General features: G+C 39.5%; 1 protein-coding gene across 2 annotated transcripts in view; it reads right to left on the reverse strand.

Annotated features, from left to right (window-relative positions):
• SNX14 (sorting nexin 14) overlaps nucleotides 1–19102 on the reverse strand; it is a 517711-nt gene that overhangs the window by 451296 nt on the left and 47313 nt on the right. For both annotated transcript variants that reach the window (XM_053710493.1, XM_053710492.1), the window contains exon 8: nucleotides 13721–13877. In XM_053710493.1, the coding sequence (XP_053566468.1) occupies nucleotides 13721–13877 (157 nt within the window). The remainder of the gene's footprint in view (nucleotides 1–13720; nucleotides 13878–19102) is intronic.

Below are 19102 nucleotides of genomic sequence, written 5' to 3' on the forward strand. Positions count from 1 at the left end.
TGGCTACTCTCTTGAACTGGGATGTTGGGAGTGCCTTCTTCAAGCTGGGCGGGTGACAGCTGGAAGCACATAAGATGGAGTTCTTGTTGGTTGGTTTGCTATAGAGGGCAGTATGTAGAGTATCCCCTCGTTTGAAGATCCTTATGTCCAGGAAATCCACTGTATTCTTGTCATGCGTCATCTTGAATTTGACTGTGGGGTGTGCTTTATTCAATTCTTCTAACCATTTGAGTAATTCCTCCTCTGTTCCCGTCCATAAAAGGAACAGGTCGTCTATATATCTTTTAAATAGCTGAACTCTGTGATCTTGGAATAGTTGTGTACCTCCATTCTCCATTTCTGCCATAAACAGGTTGGCATATGATGGGGCCATATTTGACCTCATTGTCGTTCCTGCTATTTGGAGGTAGAATGACCGTTCAGAACGGAACTAGTTGAGCTCCAGACGCATTCTCAACATTTCACAGATGGCTTTGACAGGGTGTAGGGATATTTTAATAGTTGTCTTTTAGTAGCTGTTATTCCCTCCTGGTGGGGGATGGCCGTATACAAGCTCGTCATGTCTATGATACGATCTAGCCGTTATGTAATTATTTATTAAATTTTTTATTAAAATTATATTTAGTTTAAAACAGATGCATTTGGTAAGGAACTGTATAAATGGTATAGATTATATAATGTACTGTTCATCACGCTCATCTTGACATATGTGACCAACTTGTATACCACTATTACATGCTGTGCCTCGCAGCACCATGTATCCCCTTGATGGTCTATTAGCTGCCCACCTCTACATCTCTGTCAATCCAAAAGTACCGTTCACACTATGGCTCCTATCAGCATGATTTTTCTTTGTTTTTAACATGTACACATGGCGCTCATGTCTGAGCATCTGGTTATCATGACGACCCGCGTGACGTAAGTGTCACGTGACGTTGGGTAACTTCCGGGAGGCAGTGTGAGCGCCGCACAAATGTTTGCCGTGCAGGGTTATAAGGGGGTGAGTGTTATGTTTTACTGTCATGCTTATTTTTTAAAACTGGGTCATTCCCGAAACGTTAAATAAATAAGCAAGAACCTGTGAGTGACTTATTTTCTACTGACTATACTTAAAGTGCACCCAGAGCAAGGAGGGCTGTTTAAAGCCAAAGGAAACAGGAGTGCAATTACCCGCTCTACGAAAAAAAAAAATATATAATAATATTATATATATATATATATATATATTTGTTTACTTATGTGTATATATGGAAAAATGTCACTGATTATATATATATATATATATATATATATATATATATATATATATATATATATATATATATATATATATATATATATATATATATGTTAACCCCTGGTGACAGCACAGCATGAGCATGCTGTAGGGTCATGGGATGGGTACCCAGTCCAGTCGGAGAGTGCAATCCTCTTTTGTGTTTTGTATATGTCTAGGGTAATTGCATAAGCCCGTGCACCCTTCACTTGTTCCCAGTTTGTTTAGTTGAGAGCATGCATTGTTTGGCTGGCTTAGGGACCTGGGTTTTTGAAGGGATCTTGATGTACCTGGGCTTGTCCCATTTGGCCAGATGTGGTAACTAACGCTTCCATTTTTGCTTTTAATCATAGCTGAGAGCTTGTGAGGGCTGGACTTTCTCTGTGTTGTATTAATTTGTTTTGTCATTTTCCCTATAGGCCTTGCACCCTGGGGTTAACTGCATGTGACTCTAGGGACAGCACAGCTTCCTGCGAGTGCCATTGAGCACCCAAGGCTGAGCATGTTGCAGGGTCATGGGATGTGTACCCAGTCCAGTCCCCTTCTGTGTTATATATGTGTGTATATATATATTTAGTAAAATAGAAAGGTTTCTATTCTACTTTACTATCTATTGAGTGTTACTGGTAACACTCTGGGAACTATTTGGAATAACTGTGTCTTTATAATGGAAGGTATACAGCAAGAAGCCAACAAGTTTTTTTCTTTGAGGCCAGCTGTGTTACGGTGTGATAATACTCAGGACTGTGATTTAATATTCTCTGAGGACAAACGATCACTTTCTTTGGGGACATTGTTTGATCACATGGAGAATTTGTTAATGAAAGAGCTAAAAGCTCAATGGGACATTTGGACTTTTGACAAGTATATTAAGGCAGGCATGATACCTAGGGGTTTAAGGATATACAAATTTCCTACCTTTGATATTGATGTAGATGATAAAGATTTTATAATGGCCTGGAATGATATATTAACTGAATGCTCTGTTAGATTAATGGTAATGTTGATTAAATATAGGACCCAAAATCTTGCCAATATCAAAAAAGAAATTGATGGTTTACAGGTGGAACTGAATAAGAGATGTTTGGAATCCAATTTTGCCAAATATGATATTATATTACAGCAATCAGTTGCACAAGGTAAATCAGCAATTATGGAGAATAAACACCTCAAATTTATGAGAGATAAAACAGACTATGCTACGAATTCTGTTTATATTTGGAACAGGAAAAACGTAATGATTTTAGGCGCTCTCAAACTAACCTAGGCGCCAATAACAAAAATAAGAAGAAAGGTAAAAACCATAGACGTAGAGGTAACACTAATAATGATACTAATAATAAGAAAAGTGTCTCTTTCAGGAAGTGACACTGAGTACTCCTCAGATGATAGTAGAGGGGCAGAAATTGTTCATCTTACGAATCAGGGGCCAGTTGGGGCCACTGAGGGCTTGTCAGTGTCACAAACAGAAATTGTGGTGAGACCTAAGACATCAATTAGTGGGCATTTAGAGAACAATGCAACATCTCACTCACATACCTCTTCCCATTCTATTGGGCAATCTGCAGCTAATGTAGAACTGGAACAGGTTTTTCCAATAGATCAGGAATAGGCACAAACCAAGCAAAGTTACTTACTCAGGAGAGATATCAACTAAGAGGCAATTGCCCACAAAGCAAGTACAAGTAAGAAATGTCCTAAATATATCCAGTACAATTCTAACCATGGCTCAGGAATACATACTTGGCTTAGGTCTTGGTTATGCCCCTACAACCAATTTTAATGTCTTTCAAACCCTATTAGACGTTAATCGTCTAGTGAGGAATATTACCTTGAAAAAACACTTTAATGGATCCAACACAGAGGGCACTCATGTACATGATACACTACATGATATGACAGTATCAGATTTTACTACCTTTGGGGAATGTGATGTGGTTGCTCTACAGCTATTGGAGGCAGATACCATAAAGGGGCGGGGTGTAGTTGCTAAGGGCAAGTCATTTAGAAATAAATCAAGGTTTTACCCGATTCAAAGCAGGGGCAATATTGTAGAAACTTTTCACAATAGAGTGGAATCAGATTTAGTCGCCCTAAATGACTCCATAAAATCTGGCACTTTCAAACCAAAATTTTACCTTACTAGAGGGCAAAAAGAAGCACTATTTTCACTTGAACAAAACAGGGACTTGGTCATATGCCCCGCTGATAAGGGTGGTACAGTAGTAGTCATGGACCATTCTATGTATGTAAGTGAGGCTTTGAGACAGCTTTCTAATACCAATGATTATTCCAAGCTTAAAGGGGATCCCACAAATATGTTCAGGTTGGAATTAAGACAGCTGTTGGATGATGGTCTGGACCAGGGTTTCTTTGATTCTCAAACTGTTGCTTATCTGGATGTTGAATTTCCTAAAACTCCCTGGTTCCACCACCTACCCAAAGTACATAAAACAACCACTAATGTACAAAGGCGACCTATTATCAGTGGTATTGATTCTTTGCTTGAACACACTTCAGAATGGCTTGATTCCTTATTGCAACCCTTGGTTTCCTCACTAGTTACTTATATTCGTGACACTAAACATGTTTTGAATATAGTTGAACAAGTTCAATGGGAGAGTAGTTACATTTGGCTCACAATTGATGCTGTGTCCCTCTACTCATCAATATCCCACGACATGGGCCTTAAAAGCACTGACCTTTTTCCTATAATATTTCACTGACTATACAGATGCATTTCAGCAGTTTATTGTAAAGGTGGCCAAATTTGTACTTACACACAATTACTTCAGATTTGAGGGAGATTTCTTCCTCCAAAGATGTGGCAGAGCCAAGTTTGCCACATCATACGCCAACCTATGTCTTGGCTGGTGGGAGATGGTGCACATCTTTGGGGGAGGAAATCCCTTCAAATCTTACATTAGATTGTTCAAGAGGTTTATAGACTATCTTTTGCTAATTTGGTTAGGTCCAGTGGAGCTCATTCAGCCTTTCATTGACTATGTGAACACTAACGATATGGGCCTGCGGTTCACTTTTGAAACTGACTCCCACTCAATAAATTTTTTAGATTTAAATCTAGTGGGAAGTTCAGAAGGCAAGATTATTTCAAAGGTTTACCGCAAACCCATAACAGGGAATACTCTTCTTCATGCAGCCTCTTGTCATCCGGATCATGTTACATTTGCAGTGGCCAAGGGCCAGTTTATACGACTTAAACGTAACTGCAGTGAACTAAATGTTTATATGAGAGAGGCTGACATATTAGAAGAAAGATTATATTCAAGGAAATATCCTAAAAGAGAGGTTAATAGAGCCAGAAAACAGGTTGACAAAATGGAGAGGAGAAAACTTCTGTCAGATGCAAGTCTAAAAGACAAGAACAAACTAACAAAATTTCAGGGCTTACACTTTGTTACAGAATACAGCACACAATACCCTCAAATTTGTGCTATTATTAAGAAACATTTTTCTTTACTTGTAGCAGATGATGCACTTGTTGACACCGTAGGCAAAGGTATTAAGTGCTCATATAGGAAGTGCCGTACATTAGGTTCTACCCTCTCACCTACACAACTCAGATCCAACACAGCTCCTTCGAGCTTGTGGCTTACACATGTTGGTATGTTCAGGTGTGGTCACAGTCGTTGTAAGCCCTGTGACTATGTTACCAGTTCTTTTCGATCCACAACTGGAGAGGTTTTTGACATAAAATCTTGTCTTAATTGTACCTTATCTTATTTATCTTATTAAATGTACTATTTGTAATTTACAGTACGTAGGGCTCACGAGTAGGGATGTCAACTCCCGTATTAGGGAACATTTGTCAACCATTTCTTGGGGTAAATCTTCTACTCCTCTTGTGCAACATTTTGCTGTTAAACATAACAGCAGTATGCACTCCTTCAGATGGCATGCAATTGAAAAAATAACTGCTCCCAAGAGGGGATGTAATCTAGACCAAATTCTGGCAAAAAGGGAGATGTATTGGATCTTCGGGTTGGGCACTCGCATACCGAAATGTATAAATTCTAAATATGACCTTATTAATTTTTGGGAATGAGATGCAGTGCCCCTGAGGTTTCTCTACATCTTCATTTACATCACTATGCTGAGTTAGTAAGACACATTATGGTCCCATCTGTTTATGGACTTTTGAGTGCTAAATTATATATATTTTCATATTAATTCTTTGGTACGTTTAACAACTGTCCTTAGACTATTATTTCATATCAGATGTTAGAGGGACTTCTAAATGAGCATATACTTTATATATCCCACTGCTTTCAAATATACGTTTTACTATGTTTTTGTTCAACCACATTCTGTTTGTCTCTAATACTTAGTGTGGACCATCATTGCTTTGTAATACGGTTGTTACGTTGTCTCATATGCTCTCACCATTGTGGGGAAATGATACAAAGCTTGATATGGTCATACTAACCTTTGGGGACTATTTAAGTGCTAGGTTGTATATATCTTTATGTTAGAATTTTCTTGGCACACAAAAAACATTTGTGGTTTAAAGACATTTTTAGATGTATATTTACATGTTTGAACTGCCTTTAATGTACCTGCACTAGTATGTTATAACATTGTTTTTCCGCTGCTTTTGTCATCTAGTGTTGGTAAACATCTCTTGTTTCATTTATATCTTTTATCCATGTATTGTTATTTTGAAACCGCTACTGTGCTTAGTCAGTATTGTTTATTATATATCTTTTGTTTCCGGAGTTCCTTGTTCACACGTAGTTCTGGTCACTCTATTTTAAATTAGGTACAGCGTCTGTAATTAACAGCAACCAGTAAGGTTGCTTCTTAGCGTTTTTAAAGGTGATAGGTTGATCACAGCACTATTGGCTATGATTACGGCGAAAGCCGAAACGCGTAAGCCAGGTTGTGCTGTGCTCTCCTAATTTCTTTGGCTTCCTTCCTATGTTTTAACGCATATCAATAAAAGAATTTTGGATTTTATTTCGAACTGTCTACTTCGTTTCTTGGAAGTATATATATATATATATATATATATATATATATATATATATTTTTATACATATATTTATATATATATATATATATATATATATATATTTTTATACATATATTTATACATATACACACACATCCATCTTTAAACATGTATATTATCTGTCTGTCTGTCTGCGTAAAAAAAAAATGCAGACAAAGGGCTTTAACACCTGAAATCTCATATCTTTGAACCCTTATAACTTTTTGTGCAATATTTATTTAAATAATTTTTATTAGATAGTGTTATCATGAGTTTAACTGTATTGTACAGTGTATTTTTGATGTGCTTTGTGACAATTTTGTTATGGAAACAGTTAACCACAGCTCTGAGGACAAGCTAACCCGACGAGCCTTAACTTAAAGTGCCCTCAAGCAATAGTGTTTACTTTCACCTTGTAACATGAGCGATATCGCTAGTGTGCAAATGTTTGCGCTCCACATATAATCTTGCTCTAAATACCTCACCTCCCTCTAATTTTTGCCTCAATTTTAGAACAGGATTTATTTATTTTTTTTATAACTGGTTTTCTAGAAAATATTACTTTGTCAAGGGATTATTCTACCCTAGATCCCTTAACAACTTAGTTTTACACGTATTATAGGGATAATCCAAAAATGAGTAGAGGTTACTACCATTCTTTAAAACTACAGCAATCACAAGAAACTTATAAGAATTAGAAATGTTCTCCACAGGACCTATTTAATGAGCACAGTACTCGGTTGATTTTACTGGCCTCCTAACAAAAACTAAGGCTAAAAACATAATTTATGCTTACCTGATAAATTTATTTCTCTTGTAGTGTATCCAGTCCACGGATCATCCATTACTTGTGGGATATTCTCCTTCCCAACAGGAAGTTGCAAGAGGATCACCCACAGCAGAGCTGCTATATAGCTCCTCCCCTAACTGTCATATCCAGTCATTCGACCGAAAACAAACAGAGAAAGGAGAAACCATAGGGTGCAGTGGTGACTGTAGTTTAATTAAAATTTAGACCTGCCTTAAAAAGGACAGGGCGGGCCGTGGACTGGATACACTACAAGAGAAATAAATTTATCAGGTAAGCATAAATTATGTTTTCTCTTGTTAAGTGTATCCAGTCCACGGATCATCCATTACTTGTGGGATACCAATACCAAAGCTAAAGTACACGGATGATGGGAGGGACAAGGCAGGATTAAGCGGAAGGAACCACTGCCTGAAGAACCTTTCTCCCAAACACAGCCTCCGAAGAAGCAAAAGTATCAAATTTGTAAAATTATGAAAAAGTGTGAAGCAAAGACCAAGTCGCAGCCTTGCAAATCTGTTCAACAGAGGCCTCATTTTTGAAGGCCCAGGTGGAAGGCACAGCTCTAGTAGAATGAGCTGTAATCCTTTCAGGGGGCTGCTGTCCAGCAGTCTCATAGGCTAGGCTTATTACGCTCCGAAGCCAAAAGGAAAGAGAGGTTGCCGAAGCTTTTTGACCTCTCCTCTGTCCAGAGTAAACGACAAACAGGAAAGATGTTTGACGAAAATCCTTAGTAGCTTGTAAGTAAAACTTCAAGGCACGGACTACGTCCAGATTATGTAAAAGACGTTCCTTCTTTGAAGAAGGATTAGGGCACAACGATGGAACAACAATCTCTTGATTGATATTCTTGTTAGAAACCACCTTAGGTAAAAACCCAGGTTTGGTACGCAGAACTACCTTATCTGCATGAAAAATCAGATAGGGAGAATCACATTGTAAGGCAGATAGCTCAGAGACTCTCCGAGCCGAGGAAATAGCCATCAAAAACAGAACTTTCCAAGATAAAAGTTTAATATCAATGGAATGAAGGGGTTCAAACGGAACTCCTTGAAGAACCTTAAGAACCAAGTTTAAGCTCCACGGGGGAGCAACAGGTTTAAACACAGGCTTAAATCTAACCAAAGCCTGGCAAAATGCCTGGACGTCTGGAACCTCTGCCAGACGCTTGTGCAAAAGAATAGACAGAGCAGAAATCTGTCCCTTTAAGGAACTAGCTGATAATCCTTTGTCCAAGCCCTCTTGGAGAAAAGACAATATTCTAGGAATCCTAACTTTACTCCATGAGTAAGTCTTGGATTCACACCAATAAAGATATTTACTCCATATCTTGTGGTAGATTTCCCACTCCCCCGGATGGAAAGTCTGACGACTTAGAAAATCCGCCTCCCAGTTCTCCACGCCTGGGATATGGATTGCTGACAGGTGGCAAGAGTGGTACTCTGCCCAGCGAATAATTTTTGAGACTTCTAACATCGCTAGGGAACTCCTGGTTCCCCCTTGATGGTTGATGTAAGCCACAGTCGTGATGTTGTCCGACTGAAATCTGATGAACCTCAGTGTTGCTAACTGAGGCCAAGCCAGAAGAGCATTGAATATCGCTCTTAACTCCAGAATATTTATTGGAAGGAGTTTCTCCTCCTGAGTCCACGATCCCTGTGCCTTCAGGGAATTCCAGACTGCACCCCAACCTAGAAGGCTGGCATCTGTTGTTACAATTGTCCAATCTGGCCTGCGAAAGGTCATACCCTTGGACAGGTGTACCCGAAACAACCACCAGAGAAGAGAATCTCTGGTCTCTTGATCCAGATTTAGCAGAGGGGACAAATCTGTGTAATCCCCATTCCACTGACTCAGCATGCATAATTGCAGCGGTCTGAGATGAAGGCGCGCAAATGGCACTATGTCCATTGCCGCTACCATTAAGCCGATTACCTCCATACACTGAGCTACCGAAGGGCGCGGAATGGAGTGAAGAACACAGCAAGCATTTAGAAGTTTTGATAACCTGGACTCCGTCAGGTAAATTTTCATTTCTACAGAATCTATAAGAGTCCCTAAGAAGGAGACTCTTGTGAGTGGGGATAGAGAACTCTTTTCCTCGTTCACTTTCCACCCGTGCGACCTCAGAAATGCCAGAACTATCTCTGTATGAGACCTGGCAACTTGAAAGCTTGACGCCTGTATCAGGATGTCGTCTAGATACGGAGCCACCGCTATGCCTCGCGGTCTTAGAACCGCCAGAAGTGAGCCCAGAACCTTTGTAAAGATTCTCTGAGCTGTAGCCAACCCGAAGGGAAGAGCTACAAATTGGTAATGCCTGTCTAGAAAGGCAAACCGTAGAAACCGATGATGATCTTTGTGAATCGGTATGTGAAGGTAGGCATCCTTTAAGTCCACTGTGGTCATGTACTGATCTTCTTGGATCATGGGTAGGATGGTCCGAATAGTTTCCATTTTGAAAGATGGAACTCTGAGGAATTTGTTTAAGATCTTTAGATCCAAAATTGGTCTGAAGGTTCCCTCTTTTTTGGGAACCACAAACAGATTTGAATAAAAACCCTGTCCTTGTTCCGTCCGCGGAACTGGATGGATCACTCCCATAACTAGGAGGTCTTGCACACAGCGTAGGAATGCCTCTTTCTTTATCTTATTTGCAGATAGCCTTGAAAGATGAAATCTCCCTTGTGGAGGGGAAGCTTTGAAGTCCAGAAGATATCCCTGAGATATGATCTCCAACGCCAAGGGATCCTGAACATCTCTTGCCCACGCCTGGGCGAAGAGAGAAAGTCTGCCCCCTACTAGATCCATCGCCGGATAGGGGGCCGTTCCTTCATGCTGTCTTAGAGGCAGCAGCAGGCTTTCTGGCCTGCTTGCCTTTGTTCCAGGACTGGTTAGATTTCCAGGCCTGCTTAGATTGAGCAAAAGTTCCCTCTTGTTTTGAAGTGGAGGAAGTTGATGCTGCACCTGCCTTGAAATTTCGAAAGGCACGAAAATTAGACTGTTTGGCCTTTGCTTTGGCCCTGTCCTGAGGAAGTGTGTGACCCTTACCTCCAGTAATGTCAGCAATAATTTCCTTCAAACCAGGCCCGAATAAGGTCTGCCCCTTGAAAGGAATGTTGAGTAATTTAGACTTCAAAGTCACGTCAGCTGACCAGGATTTAAACCATAGCGCCCTACGCGCTTGGATGGCGAATCCGGAATTCTTAGCCGTTAGTTTAGTCAAATGAACAATGGCATCAGAAACAAATGAGTTAGCTAGCTTAAGTGTTCTAAGCTTGTGAATAATTTCAGTCAATGGAGCTGTATGGATGGCCTCTTCCAGGGCCTCAAACCAGAATGCCGCCGCGGCCGTGACAGGCGCAATGCATGCAAGGGGCTGTAAAATAAAACCTTGTTGAATAAACATTTTCTTAAGGTAACCCTCCAATTTTTTATCCATTGGATCTGAAAAAGCACAACTGTCCTCAACCGGGATAGTAGTACGCTTTGCTAAAGTAGAAACTGCTCCCTCTGCCATAAGTCCCGTGTAGTGGCGTCTATTGGAAACATTTTTCTAAATATAGGAGGTGGGGAAAAAGGCACCCCCGGTCTATCCCACTCCTTGCTAATAATTTCTGTAAGCCTTTTAGGTATAGGAAAAACATCAGTACACACCGGTACCGAATAGTATTTATCCAGCCTACACAATTTCTCTGGTACTGCAACTGTGTTACAGTCATTCAGAGCAGCTAATACCTCCCCAAGCAACACACAGAGGTTCTCAAGCTTTAATTTAAAATTAGAAATCTCTGAATCAGGTTTCCCCGAATCAGAGATGTCACCCACAGACTGAAGCTCTCCGTCCTCATGATCTGCATATTGTGGCGCAGTATCAGACATGGCCCTTATAGCATCTGCGCGCTCTGTATTTCTCCTAACCCCAGAGCAATCGCGCTTGCCTCTTAATTCAGGCAACCTGGATAATACCTCTGACAGGGTATTATTCATGATTGCAGCCATGTCCTGCAAGGTAATCGCTATGGGCGTCCCTGATGTAATTGGTGCCATATTAGCGTGCATCCCCTGAGCGGGAGGCGAAGGGTCTGACACGTGGGGAGAGTTAGTCGGCATAACTTCCCCCTCGTCAGAATCTTCTGGTGATATTTCTTTTATAGTTAAAGACTGATCTTTACTGTTTAAGGTGAAATCAATACATTTAGTACACATTCTCCTATGGGGCTCCACCATGGCTTTCAAACATAATGAACAAGTAGTTTCCTCTGTGTCAGACATGTTTAAACAGACTAGCAATGAGACTAGCAAGCTTGGAAAACACTTTAAACAAGTTTACAAGCAATATAAAAAACGTTACTGCACCTTTAAGAAACACAAATTTTGTCAAAATTTGAAATAACAGTGAAAAAAGGCAGTTACACTAACAACATTTTTACAGTGTATGTAACAAGTTAGCAGAGCATTGCACCCACTTGCAAATGGATGATTAACCCCTTAATACCCAAAACTGAATAATAAAAGACAAAAACGTTTGTTTTGTTTGTTGTTTGTTTTTTCAAACAGTCACAACAACTGCCACAGCTCTACTGTGGCTTTTTACCTCCCTCAAAAACGACTTTGAAGCCTTTTGAGCCCTCCAGAGATGTCCTGGATCATGCAGGAAGAAGCTGAATGTCTCTGTCAGTATTTTTAACTGCACAGAAAAACACTAAAATAGGCCCTTCCCACTCATATTGCAACAGTGGAAAGCCTAAGGAAACTGTTACTAGGCAGAATTCAAGCCAGCCATGTGGAAAAAAACTAGGCCCCAATAAGTTTTATCACCATATAAAAAACGATTAAACATGCCAGCAAACGTTTTAAAATACACTTTTATAAGAGTATGTATCTCTATTAATAAGCCTGATACCAGTCGCTATAACTGCATTTAAGGCTTTACTTACATTAGTTCGGTATCAGCAGCATTTTCTAGCAAATTCCATCCCTAGAAAAATATTAACTGCACATACCTTATTGCAGGAAAACCTGCACGCCATTCCCTCTCTGAAGTTACCTCACTCCTCAGAATATGTGAGAACAGCCATGGATCTTAGTTACTTCTGCTAAGATCATAGAAAACGCAGGCAGATTCTTCTTCTAAATACTGCCTGAGATAAACAGTACACTCCGGCACCATTTAAAAATAACAAACTTTTGATTGAAGAATAAACTAAGTATAAAACACCACACTCCTCTTACGACCTCCATCTTGGTTGAGGCTTGCAAGAGAATGACTGGATATGACAGTTAGGGGAGGAGCTATATAGCAGCTCTGCTGTGGGTGATCCTCTTGCAACTTCCTGTTGGGAAGGAGAATATCCCACAAGTAATGGATGATCCGTGGACTGGATACACTTAACAAGAGAAATCAGCTAATATTAATATTTTTTTCAGTGTCTGCTATATTAATTTTCAAATCAATGTATATTCAGTTACGAAATCAATGTGTGCTTTGCATAGCTTAAGCAACATTTACAAATAACTGAAAATGTTAATATGCCCCCACCAGCGTGGAATTTTTTTTGTGGAGACACTTTATAACTGGTAAGAAGCTTTTCTATCAAGTGAGTGATCTTATTACTTTTTTGGTGAGATAAAGTTGGTGATCCCTAGCGCCCACAAAAATAAGACTAATGTGAGCTAGTTTTCATTTTTGTAACAATTCCTTGCGGACACAGGGACATAGGATTGTTTATTGCTGGGGTGAGATAAATGCTCCCCCTTCCTCACTGATTATGTCACAAAGTCTTATTTTCCTATCAGACAACCCATCACCAAGGTTACCACATTATAGCAAATAAGACTTTTAGTCCCTCATCTGAAAAAGTTGGAACTGCTTTTTCAAATTAGGGGTTCATGATGGTGGAAGATAAGTTTTAATTTTACAGCCTGAATCTTAGTCACCTAATATAAAGGGGTTTGCTATTTCTACAGTTATCATTGCATAGCAAGAGGGATATCCACTACCTAATTTGAAAGAAGGAAATCTCATCTTTCATTAGTATATATTTGGAGGTAATGTGCTGTAAAACGTTTAGATGATAGATCTGCATCTAAGGTATGCAGAGACAAATAAGTCCAACTGCACTCTCTGCAAACTGAGTCTGATCGTGTCCCCTTTATTGGGGAACGTTTTGGAATCAGTGTTGCTTGCACAGATGTAGAGAAAGACCATTTCCTAGTGTTTTACGGCTTTGAAAAGGACACTTGTAAGATGTTGAAACAAGTGTAGCCAAATAACTTTTTAAGTAATTATATTTTTAAAAAGAAAATACAAAAAAAATAGGGGACACCAGATAATTCATCTCAAGTTATAAGTAAGGAAGTATAAGAAAAAAGGTGAAGGTTAATATATACAACCGGGAAGCATTTGGCAAAAACTACTGACAATTTTTTGTCAGATATGAAATAATATTGTGACAGAATTTTGGTATGGGATTGATGAATACTAAGCAGATAATGGGAAGAAAAAAAAATCTACTGCTTATTTAAAATTCAGAGGTGTAATTACCTTGTCTTCTTATTAATTATGCAATTTTATTGTATTGAGTGGTCCTTTAACTAAAGTCATTATCATAACATACTTTACCTGCTATCTGTTGCTTTGGGTGGCAAAATAAAGGGGAAAAGGAGCTCTGTAAGACTTCTGAGGTAAGACAGTTCATCTCTACGACTTCTCAAAGCAACATGAAGGTCAGGTCCATATTCCTCTAATGCAGCTTGCTGCAGATACTCAGAGTTCTTTACTAAACAGCAAGGAACAAATGTATTGCCAAATGTGCACAAATGTATTTAAAATACTAAATAAGTAAATTAAGTAACATTTATAGCAAAAGCAAATTGTGGCACAAGACTGATTTTGCAACATCTGGCGTGTCTATTTAAACATAAGTATTGTAATGGCAATAAAGCACTTTTGTACCATTGACTACATACTGTAGGTTCTCCATGGTGAAAAACATATTGTTTTTTAAGAAAAAAAAAACTATTTCTTTCTGTGGGATGTGTGGTAAGATAAATACTTTACGAAAAAGTTACGTGACAAATGCATGTGACAGATATTTCATGCATTTCCATCATCAAATAAAAAGGTTCATACTGTATAAAAGTAATAATAATAATTAGAACTGAACAATGATTTTGCTTCACATGCTGACATGTTTAAATGTGCACAAAAACAAAATGTATGCTTACCTGATATTTCTTTCTTTCCTGGCATGGAGAGTCCACAAATCTATTCCAATTACTAGTGGGAATTCAACTCCTGGCCAGCAGGAGGCAAAGAACACCCAAGCAGAGCTGTTAAAATGTCACTCCCCATTACCCATAATCCCCAGTCATTCGGCCGAAGGAAAATGGAAAAAGAAGATGACACAAGGGTATAAAAGGTGCCTGAGGTTTATACAAAAAAAGGCAGTCTTAAAGGGACAGTCAACACCTGAATTTAATCCCTTTATTACCCATTCCCCAGTTTTGCATAACCAACACAGTTATATTAATATACTTTTTACCTCTGTGATTACCTTGTATCTAACCCTCTGCAAACTGCCCCCTTATTTCAGTTCTTTTGACAGACTTGCATTTTAGCCAATCAGTGCTCACTCCTAGATAACTTCAAGTGCGTGAGCTCAATGATATCTATATGAAACACATGAACTAACACCCTCTAGTGGTGAAAAAGTCAAAATGCATTCAGATTAATGGCGGCCTTCAAGGTCTAAAATTAGCATATGAACTTCCTTGGTTTAGCGTTCAACTAAGTATCAGGTTCCTTGCTTATTTGAATCACAACTGCAGAGTTTAAATAAATTATATTTGTTTCACAACTGGAGTACAGGCTATTATATCAGCATAGACTGTATTTACTCAGAGTGATTTTTATAAGGAAATGCAGTAAGACTTTATATGGTTATATATTATTGTTATACCATATAAGTAATAAGAGACTGAAAATAAGTATTAGTATTAATAACAACTTTTGTTATTAGTATAGCTCAAGCCCATATAAGAGAGATAGAGTTCATTATATTAAGCACTGAAGCGTGAGAGATATGAGACACACAGACTGCAGGTGCTGACAGGGGCGTGACCTGCTGCGAGACACAGCTCACTGAATAATGTTTGCAGCGTGGATATCTGAACACAGACCAGTGAGTGTATTGAGAGCTGTGAGACACACTGAGTTGCGAGGAGCTGTCTGACACGCTGAGATATGTGAAGCTGTGTGACATCACAGAAAGTCCGTTACTGTCCGGTATGGGAATGAATCAAAGAAAGTTTATAACATTATCATGAAACATACGTTGCAAATGTTAGTAATATTTCAGAGACAAAGTCAGTTTAGAAATGTTCAAGAGAAAACATGACATTTGAAATTAGCCGTTAGTTTAGGCTTCCAAGGTAAATTGGAATTGATACAAATACCGTAGCGGTAGTAAGTAGAATCCTTCTGTTGGAAATTAAGTAGCAATTCCTGTAGAGATGTAGAGTTGAAATAAAGTAATACTTCTTGGAATAGTAAACTTCAGTATGAAATGAGACTAGTTGTTATCAGTCCTTAATGAGACCAAACTGCAGCTGGTATTTATAATCCAAATGTTGAAGTAGTAAAAGTAAATCTTCTCTTGATATGAATGTAGCTTATAAGAAACAGAGCACTGGTTTTAGCAAACAATACTCAACAACTAAGCACTTGTTTGGGGGCGTGGTGATGCCTTAAGTACAGGTGAGGAAGGTGAGTTGAGGCAAAAGCAGGACTGGAATCCTTACACTAAGAATACCAAGAGAACAAAGCAAAGTTGGTGATAAAAGTAAATTGGAAAGTTGTATGAAATGTCATGCCCTATCTGAATCATGAATGTTTATTTTGGACTTGACTGTCCCTTTAACACAAATTAAGGGGGGGTCGTGGACTCTCCATGCCAGGAAAGAGAAATTTATCAGGAAAGCATACATTTTGTTTTCTTTCCAATGGCATGGAGAATCCACAAATCCATTCCAATTACTAGTGGAAACCAATACCCAAGCTAGAGGACACAGAATGGAAGGGAGGCAGAACAAGACAGGCGGACCTAAACATAAGGCACCACCGTTTGAAGAACTTTTCTCCCAAAGGAAGCCTCAGCCGAGGCAAAAGTATCCAATTTGTAGAATTTGGAAAAAGGTTGCAATGAGGACCAAGTGGCCGCCTTGCAGATTTGTTCCACATATGCTTCATTTTTGAAGGCCCAGGAAGAAGAGACAGCCCTAGTGGAGAGCTGTAATTCTCTCTGGAGGCTGTTGTCCAGCTGTCTCATATGCTAACCGGATAACACTTCTCAACCAGACAAAGAGTAGAGGTGGCCTTCAGACCCTTACCTCTGACGCTTACCTGAGAAAACATCAATAGGGAGGTAGATTGCTGAAAATCTTTAGTTGCTTGAAGATTAAATTTTAGAGTATGCACAACATCCAAGTTATGCAACAGGCATTCCTTCTGAGAAGAAGGATTAAGACAAAATGAAGGAACAACAATTTCCTGATTGATATTGCAATCAGATACTACCTTTGGAAGAAATTCCAACTTAGTACGAAGGACCACCTTAGCCACATGAAAAATAAGATAAGGGGAATCACATTGCAGAGCCGAAAGATCAGAAACTCTGCGAGCAGAAGAAATAGCAAGGAGAAACAAAACTTTCCCAGATAACAACTGCATGTATAGGCTCAAACAGAGCCTTCTGCAGAACTTTAAGAACAAGATTAAGGCTCCAAGGAGGAGCAACAGATTTAAACACAGGCCTGATTCTGACCAAGACCTGCACAAAAGACTGAACACCTAGCAGATCTGCCAGACGTTTGTGTAAAAGGACAGTGCAAAGATCTGACTCTTCAGAGTACTGACTGACAAACCTTTCTCCAGGCCATCCTGAAGAAAAAACAAAATGCAGGGAACCCTCACCCGACTCCAAGAGAAACCCTTTGAATTGCACCAATAAAAAGGTATTTACGCCATACCTTATGGTAAATCTTGCGAGAAACAGGTTTACGAGCCTGAAGCATGGTATTAATGACCTTCTCAGAAAAACCACGCTTAGCTAAGACTAGGTGTTTAATCTCCAAGCAGTCAGCTTTAGAGAATCTAGATTTGGGTGGAGGAAAGGACCCTGAAGTAGAAGGTCCTTTCTCAAAGGCAACCTCCAAGGGGGAAGAGATGACATCTTCACCAGATCTGCGAAACCAGATCCTGCTAGGCCAGACAGGAGCTATTAGAATCGACGCCCTCTCCTGTTTGCTCTGCTTCCTCAAGTTATTGATCGTATCAAACAGCTATGCAAGACCGTAGTCCCAAGGAACCGCCAAAGCGTTGATCAGAGCTGCTTGTGGATCCTCTTGATCTTGACCCGTACCTTGGCGTTTAGACGAGACGCCATCAGATCCAACTCTGGAACCCCCATCTGAGGGTTATCATTGAGAACACCTCCGGATGGAGAGACCACTCCCTGGGGTGAAAGGTCTGCGTACTCAGAAAATCCTCTTCCCAGTTGTCCCCCCCTGGGATGTGGATGGCAGAGAGAAGACAATCGTGAGACTTGGCCCACTGAAGAATGCAAGTCACCTCCTTTATAGCTAAGGAGAGAAGACACTTTGAGTCCAAAGACCATGAGCCTTTAAAGAAGCCCAAACTTCTCCCTAGCCTGACATCTGTAGTCACAATCACCCAGGATCTCAGAAAATATGTTCCCTGAGAAAGATGGTCCTGAGAAATCCACCAGGATAGAGAGTTTGTTAGGGGGTCTAAAACTATCCTCAAGGAGATCTGAGTGGTCTCCGTTCCATTGTCTGAGCATGCATTACTGTAGAGGTCTCATATAGAACAAGCACCAGGGAATTCTTTTCCAGATTTACTTTATACCCGTGGGAACAAAAAATAGACAACAGAGATTCTGTGTGTAGTTTTGCTAAATGAAAAGATGGCGCCTGAACCAAGATGTCGTCCAGGTATGGCACCACCTCTATCCCCTGAAATCTGACCACTGCCAAAAGAGAGGAATTAAAATATGGGACCCATATTTAGTAAATATCTGATTTGAAAATATGTAGGAAAGAGAATGAAAAAATCTCCTTGAACCAGAACACATTCCACGGTACACACAGAAGAATTACTGTATTACACCCCTAATATCACAAATGGAATTTCTTAACATATTCCATGGAGCATTTTAATTAATCGCCACTAGATGGCAGCAAACACCATGGAATCTCCAGATAAGAGAAGAGAAAACCATGCAACTGTGTGATTTTATTACATAATAAAATAAGAGAATTAGAATCATACATAGAAAATAACACGATATGAGGAACTGCCAGAACATAGAAATACAGTTTCACCCCATGATACCATGCACTGACAAGGCAATATACAAATATACAGATATAGATTAAATGGATCTATTTATCTGAGAATGCCTGTCAAAGACATAACAGGAAACAAAAGAAGCTGCCGGCAACTGTCAGGTATATGAGAAGTATAAAAAAAAAATTATACTACATACCAGACTTATATCATAAGTCAGATTCTGACTGTAGGGTAAAGTTAAACTCAGGCTTCAGAGCACGCACATTCAGAGCTATTATAATCATATAAAACTCCCCAGGAGAAACAATCACAATATGAAGTGCATATGTATTTAAGAAACCTGCTAGTGGCTTGGTGCTCTCTCAGAGGCTCTTAATCAATAAAATGGCGCGCACCAACCGTTCTGAGGTAAAGGTACAGACAGAATTGCAAATCACAATGCCGGCCATTTTATTCTTTTCACTGACTGTAGAGCTATAAGCCTCCTACATGGGGAAAACAAAATGAACTGTTCAGTCTGTGAAAATGGCACGCATTGCAATCACCAAAAATATCACTGCTAGAGAAGAGTCTCTAAAACCGGTCGGCGGTAGTTTCCTCTCATCTAGCTGGAGAACTCGCCGCTACATGAGA

Source organism: Bombina bombina, chromosome 4, assembly GCF_027579735.1.
Source record: "Bombina bombina isolate aBomBom1 chromosome 4, aBomBom1.pri, whole genome shotgun sequence".
NCBI lineage: Eukaryota > Metazoa > Chordata > Amphibia > Anura > Bombinatoridae > Bombina > Bombina bombina.